The sequence below is a fragment of the Buceros rhinoceros genome, unplaced genomic scaffold, assembly GCF_000710305.1.
Source record: "Buceros rhinoceros silvestris isolate BGI_N320 unplaced genomic scaffold, ASM71030v1 scaffold17741, whole genome shotgun sequence".
In the NCBI taxonomy this organism is placed as follows: Eukaryota; Metazoa; Chordata; class Aves; order Bucerotiformes; family Bucerotidae; genus Buceros; species Buceros rhinoceros.
In genome coordinates, this window is record NW_010392684.1 from 5063 (window position 1) to 17538 (window position 12476).

The window sequence follows — 12476 nt, forward strand, 5'->3', positions numbered from 1 at the left end:
AGGGCTCTAGGCATGGATCACGCACCGGCAGTGCCTGGCTGTGAGGCAAGCTTGGCCCTCGGCTCTTGAGCCTTTGTAGGTCTAGAGTCCTACAGGTGAAGACCACCTTAGCGGGGCTCTCCCCTCACCTACATCATCACCTACATCTAGAGAAGTGCTGCTGATGCAAGTGGGACGGCACTGGTAAGTGCTACTGAAGTCAGATAAGAATAAGGCCTTCTGCTTCCCAGAAGAGGGGGAAGGTGCTGGGGTGGAACAAGAGGTGCTGTTTCATGGCATCACCCTCCAAAGGGTGCCTGGAGACTCCCCAGCCTCAGGAGAGGACTCCAGCACCTCCACCTACAGCATCTGTGCTGCAGTGAGCTTCCTACAAAGGGGGAGTCTTTTGCCACTGAGCAGGGTTTGCACTGATGCAGACTGAAAAGAGCCGAACAGCTCCAGGCCATTACGGGGGCTTGCACAGGAGGTACCGGCTGCTCTGGACTCTCTGGGGCCCAGCAGAGCGTATTTTGCAGAGGGGGAATTTGTAGCCTTTCCCCATAAAACAGAACACAACTAAAAGGGTGGTGAAGGACTGGAATGAAGATGTGTAGCCCTTTGTGAACAAACTTTGTTCCTTGTTGCACAGGCTCCGCTCTGTGTTGCCAATGATGTGTGACTGGTTTTACTGGTCATCCCTGACCTTACGAGGCTGCGCGGGCTGACAGACATTATGGTACTGCCAAAGGGGGCAAAACAGACCTCTTGTCTTTAATGGGAATGTCTTGCTTCTGAATGACCCACAGTTAGCAATGCCTCTGTTAACAGGAGTCTTCTAAGAAAAACCCTTAAGGGAGTGAGTTCACTGCAAAGATCTTTCTTGCCCATTTCCTCCACTTGCAAACCCCACTAAAAAGGTCAGTCCTTTTGGTCTAACTCTCTGGTATTGTGTCCCCCAACCTCTCTAACCAAATAACTAACTCACTGCTGCCTGTAACCCACTGAGCAGCCAGTACCGGTGCAGGACTGGTGTTCCTGCAGACATTACAGGACCTCATGCGATACAGCAAAAGGGATTTTTCTAAAAAGTGGGAAATAAAACCGTCACACTAGCGATCACACATCTAGGTCTTCAAGCTCATGATCATTTGAGGCTCTCTGTGTGGTCTAAAATTAAAAGGTTAAAAGATACATAATGTAGTTGTCTTTGTTTTTTGTTTTCTTTTATACAGAAATCATACACACAGAACTTCAACCTGAAACTTCATAACAAAAAAGTCCACTAATTTAAGGAAAGCATTTTGTTGTGCAAAAAGTCCCTCCCCCCTCCCCTGTTCACCTTCATCTACTGAGGGTCTCACACACACATTAAGTTTCCTTCCAACGGGTGCGTTGGTAAGAAAGAGTCCTCCCTATATACAGTGAGTTAGAGAGAAGCTGGATACAGTGCTGGCCAGAGGCAGTGGGTGGTCGCCTCTATCTGGAAGTGTCCATGTTCTCCTCCTTAAAGTTACTGCAGTGCTCTATCACTTTCCTATGGATAAAACAAGGACAAGGAGAGAGGGTTTAGTTTAAAGCTTATTGCACGACAGTTGTGGAACAGTAACGTGAGGACTGTCCAGCAGCTTGAGCTCTCTGCAAACCTAACTGGCTGCAGCCTCTTCTGAGCCAGGCATCAACCCACACTTGTGTCAAAGCCAGTGCACTCCTCAAACGCTGCCTCTCTTTTATAGTCACCCTGCAGGTACGGCATCGTAGCTCTGCGTCTGCCAATGGTTAGGAACTGCAGCTGGCTTGAAAACCTCTACAGAACGACTCCAAAGGAAGGTCTTGTGACCAGGTAAGATGGGGAAGCTCACAAAGGTGAGAGACTCTCTCCTCTCCACCTTTTGAAAAATTCTCTCGTTTTAACTGTGCAGGTAGCAATTTCACTGACAGGCCAGTACGATCCTGGGGACAGGGGGCCCACACAAGAATGGAGCATAGCGATGACTGGAGACATAAGAGATGCAATTAGCCAATGGCTGCCCTGTCCAACAAGCCTCACTTGATTAAAAGAATAAAAACTAAACCAAAGCTAAACTGAATGTTTGATGATGGTGCATTGGTTTCCTACCGGGCCATTTCCTTGGTCTCTTGCCGCGCTGAGGCCATTTTAATCATGTCCTTCAGAAGGGGAATCCCACCTTCTTTGATCAGCAGTGGGCAGTACTTGTCAGCTGCAGAGAAAAGAACAAAACAGGCCCTTGTGAACCTTTGCAGGGGTGGTGTAAAGGGTGGCAGGAGTGGAAGGAGAAGCCTGTGGCCTGAGAAGCCACAAAACTTTTCTTTGTTATGGAGCCAGCCTGCTAGGGGTGTGCTGGCTGTGAAAACAACAGACACAAAGTGGCTGAGAACTTAAGAGCATGGCCAGAGGATCAAAACATTAAAGGAATGTCCTGCGCACTAAGTCTCATTGTTTTTCGTTTGGCCAAACCAAAAAACCTGTGCTACACACAGAGTGAAGCTGGGAGGACTTTTCCGGGTACACACAGGGGATGTGATTTCCAGAAGGGAACTTACGGTAGACAGAGACCAGGTTATACAGTGCCCAGGTAGCCCAGTGCTGGCTGACTGGGGAGATCCCTTGTGGAAGAAGTCGAAGGATTGGTTCGAAGGACCTGCACAGAAATATAGCAGAAGTTGTTAAAAATCCAAGAGCTGCTTCTTTCAGCACCTTTGCCACTCAAAGCAAAACAAACTCTGTGTTCATGGATACCGCAGCAGCAACGCCGCTGGCATCTCAGAGATTCTGGCATCAAAGACCATGTCTGTGTCACACGGCAGTCCTGGCAGGCTGACGGGCCCTGCCACTTCAGCACATACACGCCGCCCAGAGAAAGCGCTGCCACGAGTGCAACTGAGCCCAAGAACTGCCTTCTCTCCTCTGTCAGTCATTTCCTCATGACAGCTGAAAGCCAGCAGCACCGACCTCTCTGTGGAGGGGCCACAGCAAAACTACCCCCAGCCAAAGCTGGCAGTTCACGTGCAATGGCTGCTGCCGCTTCTGACAACAATATTGCATCTGTGCTGTAGCTTAGGCTCTGGAATGCCATTCCGGGAACAGAGAGGACCCAAATACCATCTTACAGGATGGGCTTCGGAGGATTCCACCAGTTGGATTAACCCTTGAAGGGATTTCTGGGAACTGTGTCTAAATATCCCCCTGAGAAGAGTGAAGGCTACAGCATGTGACTTTCAGGAGCGAGCAGACTTCAGGAGGTGCAAAGGACAGCCGTCTCAGGGGAGAATGCTCAGGCAGTCCCAGATGGTCAGATCGTGGTTTGCCTGATCTATCCAATTTCCCCAGAAACGTGGGAGAAATTCTGCTGGGCTCCCACACTCCTCCCGCAGGAATGGCCAGGCAAGGTGTCTGATTTCAACAGCTTGTGTGACAGGTTTCAAAGGAAGATGTAAAACCCGCACTAAAGAATAGGTCGCTGAGGATGTTTCTCCTTCACTCTGAGCAGAGCCTCCGTGCCGGGCTATACCTCTTCCCTTCCAGGCGAGTGGGTCAAACTTTTCTATTCCTCACCTGTAATTGATATTTCTCCTGGAGTTGATATCCCAGCTCTGGATGGCTGCCCACATCCTCTTTACAACTTCCTCTCGGTGGGGCTCACATATACCCCAAACCTCTGGACCATCAAACATGATATGGGAGAGCACACCACAGGCATTATAGGACACCTCAATGCCATCTGCTTTGCTCTCCAGCAGGTTGCTGCCAAGAGAGAAGAGATCACTTTTAGAGTTGCTGAGGCACTGAAGGCTTGAAAGGTGATTCCGGAGCAGAGCTCCAAAGCATTCACCCTGCCCCAGCCCAGCCAGGCACTCACCTGAACACACTGATGAACTGGGAGGTCATGAGCTGCGGGCGGAGCTCCTTCACCTCTGCTACGTTACCCAGGAGGCCCAGCATGTTGCGATGCAGCTCCTGTTTCTCTGGGAACTCCTGGGCAAGCAAAGAACAGCGCTGTACAAAAGCAGGGCTATGGTGATCCTGAGAACAAGCAGCCCTGGAGGAAGACTGTAGAGTGCATCTAGAAAGGCTGAATATTTTGGGGTAGTCAGCAATGGCACTTTGGCAGGTGTCAAGTGGAACCTCTAGTGCTAAAGATACGTGTGAAGTGAGAGAATCGAGGGTAGGGCTCGCTATCTGCTGCTGCTGTGCTTAAAGGGGACTGTGTACAAGATGGGGAAAGAGGAAGATGCACTGAGTGTTAAGTTCCTCCGTTCTTCTGCTGGTTGGGTGGATGAATGTGAGAAAGAAGACGAGATGGGAGCTTTTGCTGTTCCCTTTGTGCAGTGTAGGAAGTACTGCTTATAGATCAGCGTAGCCAGGGACCCTGCCAGGCCCCAGCACCTCCACTGCTAATGCTGGCGTTCCTCTAGAGGAAACCAGACAGACTTACTTTCAAGCACTCCAAGAACAGTTTCATGCCGCTGTAGTTAAGGAACATTTCACAGTTATCGGGGGTCTCATCAGTGATGTTCCAGAGGGCGCTCCAGGAGAACTCCATCACCTGATCACACTACAGAGCCAAAGAGAAATGGACAGAAACAGAGCTTTGCTAATGTGGGAGCCCAGTCAAACCCAGCCACTTGTGCTTCCTCTTCTGTATCACCCTAGATGGCTCCAGAGGTAAGAAAACCTTGTTACTCATTTTCACCTTGGTAGAAAATGGGATTTTTGTTTAAGATTTTTGCCCCAGCCTCACCCTGGGACAGGAAATTCTGCAGCATCAGCTGAGATGTCTCGTGTGTTTGTTAGAGAAGCTGAGCTGGCACTCTGGACTGATCTCTGTGCCAGTCTGAGGAGTCAGTCTGAAGAGAAAATACTCTGTGTATATGTTTTCTGGGGAAACACTCACCGTTTTATCAGCCAGCTTCTTCTGAATCAGCTTTAGCATTGTCTGTGGGCAGAGGAAGGGGAAGAGTGAGAACCAGTTCAGGAATCACAGAGCTAAAACTAACTGCTGTAGCACTGCAGGGCTGGCTACAGTGGATTTGCAGGTATATGCAATTTTGGTCCTTTGTAGAGAACCTATTTGGTATCTCTTTCTCTAAGCCAGTGGGACTGGGTTATGTTCAGTGTTGGAAGTGTTCCCAGAGCTGAACCATGTCACAGTCTCTAAGCTGTTAAGTTTGCAGTCAAGCCAGTTTTGATCTGTGTAACAGTCTGGAATGTGGTGTAACCGCACCAAAGCAGCAGCCTCTGCAGCTCTGTGAAAGGCGAGGGATATGGGTTGACAGGAGCTGGATGCGGATGCACTCTCAGGGAGATGCAGGAGCTCGTCACAAGGTGGTACTAGTTCTGGAAATACGATGGGGTGAAGAGCAATGAGGCTACGCTGCTTCTCTGCGCTCACAGCCAGCCTGAGATCACGGCTTCCAGCGCTGTAAGCAAGTAAACACTGTCCTGTGGAGGGGCAGGTGCCAGGAGAGGTTAACACTGCTGGGACACTAGCTCTCTCCTGTGACACTGCAAGGCTGAATCGCTGGCTGGCTGGATTTGGTGGGCTGCTGCAGGGGAACTGAGCTAGCCTGGGTTAAGGATAAGTAGACACCTTGGGACCATACCAACCATGACAAACCCCATCTTGCCCACAGCTTCTTTGTGATCGTTGTCCACCTGGCAGACCAGAGCGTTACAGAGATGCACAGCGATGCGCTGGATAGACTCATCCTGCCGGCTCTGGTTGAGGATGTTCAGCAGCAGCTCGTTGACTCGGCGGTACTGGAACTCCAGCTCCTCAGGAATGCTGAAGTTACACAGTGTCAGGCAGCAGTTTCGCTGTACCTGGGTCAAAGGGAAGCAAGCACTGGGCCAAGGGTGTATGAAAACATGGACCCCATCACCTCAAGTTTCCCTGCTGCTTGGTACTGAAACCATCTTGACGACCAACCCTGATGTTTCTGTGCCCTCCTGTGTCACACTGTGCTTTAGCCACGCTCTGTCGGTACCCTTTTCCCTCTCCCTGTCACTCCAGTCTCACAGGGGCACACACTCACTTTCCAAGCCAGTTATTTCCTCCCTGCCTGTAAACTCTCTGTGCAGCAGTTACCATTCTGCAACCCAGTGGCATCAGCTCAGCTAGCTTCCAGTGCCGTGTGCTGGCACCTCGTGTGAATCACACACCCTTTGACCACTATCATCAGACAAAAAGGTCCTTGCTACAACTCTCCTCCCTTTGTTCTGGAGAATATCCCATGGATAAGGAGCACTCTGTGTGTAATCCCCATCGCTGAATGAAGGCAAGGAGCTGATCTAGGCAATAGCTTCTCTGGTGTCTGCCTTTGCTCGCTTCCTGCAGGCTTCAAAGACCCAGATGCTAACACCAGGCTAAAGACTTACTACAGGGAAGGAGGACTATGGGAGCTCTTACTGTGACCTCCTGGTAGGACTCCATGCCGTTCAGCACCACCTGGATGACCTGGCGCCGCAGCTTCACGCTCTGTTCCATGCGATACTCGGAGTTGGTCAAGTAGAACAGTGCCGCACTGCCTGTCACCTGGATGTTTTTGTCATCCTTGTGGCACTTGAGGGCTGTGATCACCAGCTGCAGAGAAGCAACATGAAGCTTCAGTGCCCCTGCCTTGCTGTGGAGTCTGGAGTGGCTGCTATAAGCCTGTAAGGAACGCGTGGCCCAGGCACTGCAGGAACATGCTTATGAAACAAGGGTACCCAGTTCCACTGCACTGCTGCAGCTTTCTCCAGAATGGCCTGATACGGTGTCCCGGGGCGAAGAAAAGACTGGGACTACAAGATTTCCCTTGTTGGGGTGAGGTAAGTGCTAGCATGGGGCTTACCTGAAGGGCTCGCAGCAGCTGGCTGCAGCGTTCGATACGGGCTATGTCAAAAAGGAGGTTGATGGCCCGGGAAGTGATTTCTGGCCGATGCTCAGTGTAAGCCTCAATAGCATTCAGGACTTGCTCCTCATTCTTGTCTCCGCTCACCTGGCATGGAGAAACGAAAAGAGTCAGGGAAGAAATAACAAAGAAGGGAAACCAACATGAGAAGGAAACTGAAAGTTCGAAGGTACAACTTCCCTCTGCCCTGCCGGAGGGTGAGGCCCGGGATGAGAGCAAAGAGGCTGAGTCACTTCTCAGCCCAGGGAGGTGCGAAACGGCACCTTCGGGGCAGGAGGATGCTATTCACAAGTAGGACTCCTATTGTTTTAAATTCTTTTTTTGTAGTCACAGACATCCTGATCCTTCAGGGATGATTTTTCGATGCCCCTCTCTGAGGCATGTTTTTTAACCCTTGTAAAAATGACATGGGGTACAGGTCTTGCCTTCTGGCAGTTTTCCTGCGTTATCAATTAACTATGGAAAGCTGTCACTCGAGGCCCTAAGAACTCCACTCTGCTGGCAGCCAGTGATTTTCATGTTCTTTCAACTTCTACTGAGTACCCACTGCCAATACTCTTGCAGCCTTGTTACCTTGTAGGCTGGAATATGCGTCAGGCGGCAGAGAGACGTTTCAAAAAGGCCCAAGAACTGCAGCGGTCGTTTCAGACCCCGGAAGGGAGCAATGCTGCTCTTCGCTGGCTCAATGCTGAGGGGAAAAAAAAAAACAACCAAGAGATGACTCATGCTGGAACCGTATTTCTCCAGGTGTCTCCTGCCAGGGACAGCTGCCAGGTCTCTGTTCACTCTGACTGTACTGCTTCATAACCAGAGTGAGAACAGCCGCCCTTCAGGTGTACACCAGCCGGCTTGTCCTAAATGTAATGTTAGACACTCCTCCCAGATGATCCTGAGTGAAGGGCTCACTGTGGTGAACAGAAACAGCAGTAGGAGTTCATGCAGACAGAATACAGCTTTTCCAGGCAGAATTTATCCTGGAAATTCGCAGTCCGGGGTGACCATTTCTTCTCGGAAAAGAGCTGTAGATTTCACTGATCCAAAGTATTTGCAAACTGGACTGTATGGCCTGACAGACACCTGGTCTGCTGCTGCGACCAGGCAAGGACGCTAGTTTTGCTGCCGTGTTCCTTAGTGACCAAGAGCCAGTGTTTTCTCACCAGCTCTGGTGGAAAGCAGCTGGTACTGTCCCGCTTGTTTGCTTTTGTTCAGTAAGTGCTCAGGGAACAGGAGGACCCTGTTCTCGGCTGATCTGGAAAAGATCTATGTGTGGCCTTACTGAGGTGCACCAGGATCTTCAAAGGTCGATCTGCCCAATATCCCGGTCAAATCTGAAAATACGCCTTTAGCTGCTAGGTTCCTGAAACACTCAGCCCTCCTGTGAATGTACTGACTCAGTAGAGAAATGTTCTGTCGTGAAAGAGCCTGGCTTTCAGTGAGGGTTAGAAAGTTTTGGGTAGAAAATGTGTAAAGGGCTCTGGAGTCCTTTCAGAAGAAATGTAAGACAACCCTGGAAGAATGTGTGTGGAAAAGAAAAACTGAAATACTTCTTCAGCTATGGATGGGAGCAGATAGGGCGAATTGTTTATTACTTTTAAAAGTCCCTCCTTGTGTCACGTACAGGACTCACAGCTGATTCCCATAACAGCCTTTAGTGCCAGGAGAAACGAACAACAGTCCTATCCTGCTTTTTAGTGCTAACTAGACCTACGGTATTTGGAAACTTAGAAGGAGGAACTGTTCCTGAGTCATCTTTGACTGACCTATCCATCCAAGCAGGCCTCAGTGCTTGCTGTTTCCTTACCTTGTCTGGCCCATCTTCTCCTCCATGCTTGGGATAGTGCAGTTCTCCAGCATGGTGTGCCCTGAGATATCGAGCGACGTGAGGTTTACCAAGTTTTCCACAAACAGGTTTAGAACCCGCCGGGTCAGCTTGAATTTGTAATAACTGGACAGATGGTCTCGGGAGATATCCAAGTGCCTGCAAATGACAGAGGAGAGCTCAGAGTCGGGGCTTCCGCCTCTCCGCCAGGGGAAGACAACGAGCCAAGGGTTATTTATTATTATTATTTCCTTCACCAGATACAGGAATGTGGTTCTGTAGGATCTGGCCCTGCGCCTAGCTGAAGCACACAGGTATCTGGTAGAGGTCTCCTGAGAACGGAGCACAATGAATCATCTGGCCACACATCACAAAGGGAATCGCTCCAGGCTCAGGAACTGCCTTTCCTAAGCTCCATCACAGCGTTTCTGACTGGTGATGAGATGCACTAGAGGATCTTTGTGTCCCCAGGAACATGAGTTGTTTTATCCCACAAATGAAGTTACATAAGCTTTTGTGTGCTTCCCCAATCTTCTGTTTTTCCCACCCCAGGCTACTACACTGCCCTGATCTCTTTCAGGTATTGAAATGCTCAAGCTTTGGGGAAACGCTGATGTTAAGGGAGTGGTGGAACAAACTGACCTGCCATTACGTGCAGGTAGGGTCCCTTACAGGACAGGGGCTGCTCTTGCCGGCCAAGCAGCAGCTAAAACCCTTGAGAGAGACTTTTCTAAACTGCCAACATCCCACTCACAAAAGCGTCTTCTACTTGTTGTAGACCGACTTTCACTGTGAGTCACTGGGAGTTAAAGTACTTGGACTTAAGAGTTCTGGGAGCTGTGTTGACGTGGTACCCCCTAGTGTCTGCAGTCAGCACAGACCGTACTGCCGCCACTGCAGAGTAGTAAGGCCCTTCCCTCTGCCTTGGGAAGTCCTGGCTCCCTTTCCTGATACCGCTGGGCGGTTTGAATAGCAATTGTCTCAGCTCTGGTTCAGGAAGTCACTTCACTGTCAACACTGTTAGGGCAGGAGCGCCTGTTTATTTACACTGCTTGTTCCCTTGGTTGTGCCCTCCGTGCCCAGTGTGCTTCCACAGAGCACAGCGAGCAGACAGGCTGAGCACAGAGCTTTTTCTAGTTTTACCTCAGAGCCAGGCTTAAACTTCAGACATTCCTGTTGGACAAGTGCTTTGGAGCCTCACAGTCGCTATATTAGTCCACGTACACACCTGTAGTAATTTTTTTCCCTTCTCTCAGGTATTCAGCTGTTCTATTCTGTTTGGCTGGGGGGGTGGGTGGTTGGTTGGGTTTGGTTTACTTTTCTTTGGTGTGTGGGGTTTTATTTTCTCAAGAGGGAGCGTCTGCTAAGTGGCCCCCTTTTGCAAGCAAAACATGGGCTGGCTTTACACGTCAGATGTGTACAGTGAGCCTGCTCACGAGAAGGTTGAGAACGTGAAACCAGCAGTGGGTGGCTCTCTGTTAGCAGGCAAGTAAACCATTCCCCAAACCCCTCTCCCTATCAGTGGGAAAAGGATGAATAAGGAAGAACAGATCTGCTGACCTGAGCTTGCGGAGCTGTGCGATCACTTGGATGTGCTCCTCTGAAAGGTCCATGTTGTAAAGCACTAAGGAAACCAGACTGTCCTTCCACTGGGTCAGAAATCCTACGTCATTCAGCTGGATCCCAGAGAGATCAAGAGCTGCAAGGGAGGCCAAAGGCCGAAGCAACGTCTCCACATTTACCCCTTCAATCAAGCGGCCCAGGTTCAGGAAGCGTAAGCGGCTAAAGCCTTCAAAAGTGAAGTCCTTGACCAAGACCTGGCGAGTGGGGTTCACCAAACAGTCATCTTCACAGCCTCCGGGGTTCTCCTCTTCGTAGAAGATATTGCAGCAGCCAAAGAGGCTAAGGGAGATCAGTGTGTGGCTGAAGCTCACCAAGGTTTGCAGACTCTTGGCTGTCAGCTTCTCACAGTTAGTCAGGTAAAGCTCAACCAGATCCTAGAAGATGGGAAATCGAAGTTAGAAAGAGTTCACAGGTAGAGTCCCCTCCCAGCTGCTACAACACATCTCACTGGGAGAGCCCGAGGCCATGTACTGCTCACCTTGACCACTGTCCCCATCCCATTTTCTACAGTGGCTCTGGGAGCTATGAAGGGAGAAGCTGAGGTTCTCCCAAAGAAAATTTGGCCAGGCAAGGAGGGAGTCCTGAGACTCTGTGGGTGCCTGGGATCCCAGTGGCACCCACCCAGCAGTGCTGCTATGGGAAGTGGCAGCTGGAGGCTGCCCGGGCAATACCACCTGCTTCCTGATGGCCTCCAGGTCCTGGTCCTGCACGATCTGTTCCCGCAGGTGGATCCGAGCTAGCCTGGTGCTCCGGGGATCTGAGAACAGGGTGAAGAAGCTCTCATGGGGTTCAAAGATGCTGTCTGTCTTCACCAACTCCACATACCTGTATTGGGGCAACGGCGTTAGCACAGCACGACACAACGCCTCAGCTACAGCTCTAACACCTTCCTATTTTCTTGTAACCAGCGGCCAAATGCGTAAGCACCCGCAGACTCCTTCCCAGTCACCCAGAACAGTCTCTAGGGCCATGGGAGCTGGCCTACCGCCTCTTCTTGCACAGAACTAACGATCCTTAGGAAAACCTCTGGCAAAGATTTGTGCAAGGTCATGTTGTGTGTGCGAGCACACTGCAGTCTGGCAAGCACAGACTCCAGGATTATTTTGCCCCAGCTGTTTAAAGTGAGTAATTTGATTTTTTCTCACTTTTCAGAAAATTAGCAGGCCAAGGTTCCCTGCCAGACTTTGTGGGCAGGAGTTCAGCCAGAAGAGACTGTGATAGCCAGATTATATAAATCCCTGGAAACAGGTTGCTTTGTAGAGCTATGGGAGCAGCAGCCTTATAATGACACATCTGTTAGCACTTTATGCTCAGCTCTCTGGCTTGAGAGTGCAGAAATGCCTCAGCGGTGGGAAACGGGAAGGCTCCCTTGTTGCTTACTGATGTTCTTGGAAGCGGCAGCAGCTGTTTCTTCCACTCTGGGTTTACCTCTGTGGAAACGGTGATTTCCACAGAAGCTGGAATGATATCTAGCAGCACAGTAATGCCTGGGGACACTTTTTTCTGAAGGCAATGCAAATCCTTATTTCCAATATAAGGATCAATTGGAAAAACCAGCCCATGGGGAATTCTTCCCCATTTTTTCCCCTTTCCCATCACTCTTTTTAAAGAACTATACTCCCCCTTCCCTGAACAACTGGCTCCTTCCCAAACCAAACAGCTTTTCCACAGGTCTGACACATACTCATTGACAAGCTTGTCACAGATCTCGCTTGGCAAGAAGATGTCAGGATGGAGGCGGAGAGTTTCATTGTCCAGTAGGTAGCAGAGAGTCCCCTCCAAGTTGCGAAGGCAGTAATCCGTGCACAAGGTCATTAGGGACTCTGGACTATCAGATGCCATCTTGAGGGAACTTGTGGGAAGGGGAAGAGCAGAAGGAAGCTTTTGATTCAGTAGATCCTTTCCTCAAATGAAGTTCCAGGATGAAGTTACAGGGACATCAGGACATCTATAAGCAGAGGAGGAAAAAAAGGTGCATTGAGCAAGGCACGCTGGCAAGGGTCCCACTACGCCGTTGTACCGCAGGATGTTGAGTTGTATTTACAGCCCATCACTGGCTGACCTCAAAAGAACCTGCAGCATTTTGGCCTCTCTGGCACTATGCCCTTAACTCCTTGGTATCTCCACCCCCAGCGGTGCTGGG

General features: G+C 50.2%; 1 protein-coding gene across 1 annotated transcript; it reads right to left on the reverse strand.

Moving 5' to 3' along the window:
- Positions 1-949: 949 nt before the first annotated feature.
- Positions 950-12283, reverse strand: ZER1 (zyg-11 related, cell cycle regulator). Its single transcript, XM_010144586.1, has 15 exons — positions 12018-12283; positions 11008-11158; positions 10271-10707; positions 8693-8869; positions 7465-7579; positions 6832-6978; positions 6408-6581; positions 5606-5821; positions 4893-4934; positions 4434-4553; positions 3858-3973; positions 3554-3742; positions 2542-2639; positions 2096-2198; positions 950-1513 (listed from the first exon to the last, which is right to left on the reverse strand). Exons 1-15 carry the CDS (start codon positions 12173-12175, stop codon positions 1456-1458), a joined length of 2301 nt encoding a protein of 766 aa, XP_010142888.1. The 5' UTR covers positions 12176-12283; the 3' UTR covers positions 950-1455.
- Positions 12284-12476: the final 193 nt, after the last annotated feature.

Coding starts and splice junctions, on each gene's coding strand:
- ZER1 (XM_010144586.1), bottom strand. CDS start 12,175: ATGGCATCTGATAGTCCAGAGTCCCTAATGACCTTGTGCACGGATTAC. Junction 6,582..6,831: donor AGCTGCTGCGAGCCCTTCAG/GTAAGCCCCATG, acceptor GCTTCTCTGCAG/CTGGTGATCACAGCCCTCAA. Junction 4,935..5,605: donor GCAAGATGGGGTTTGTCATG/GTTGGTATGGTC, acceptor CTCTGCCCACAG/ACAATGCTAAAGCTGATTCA.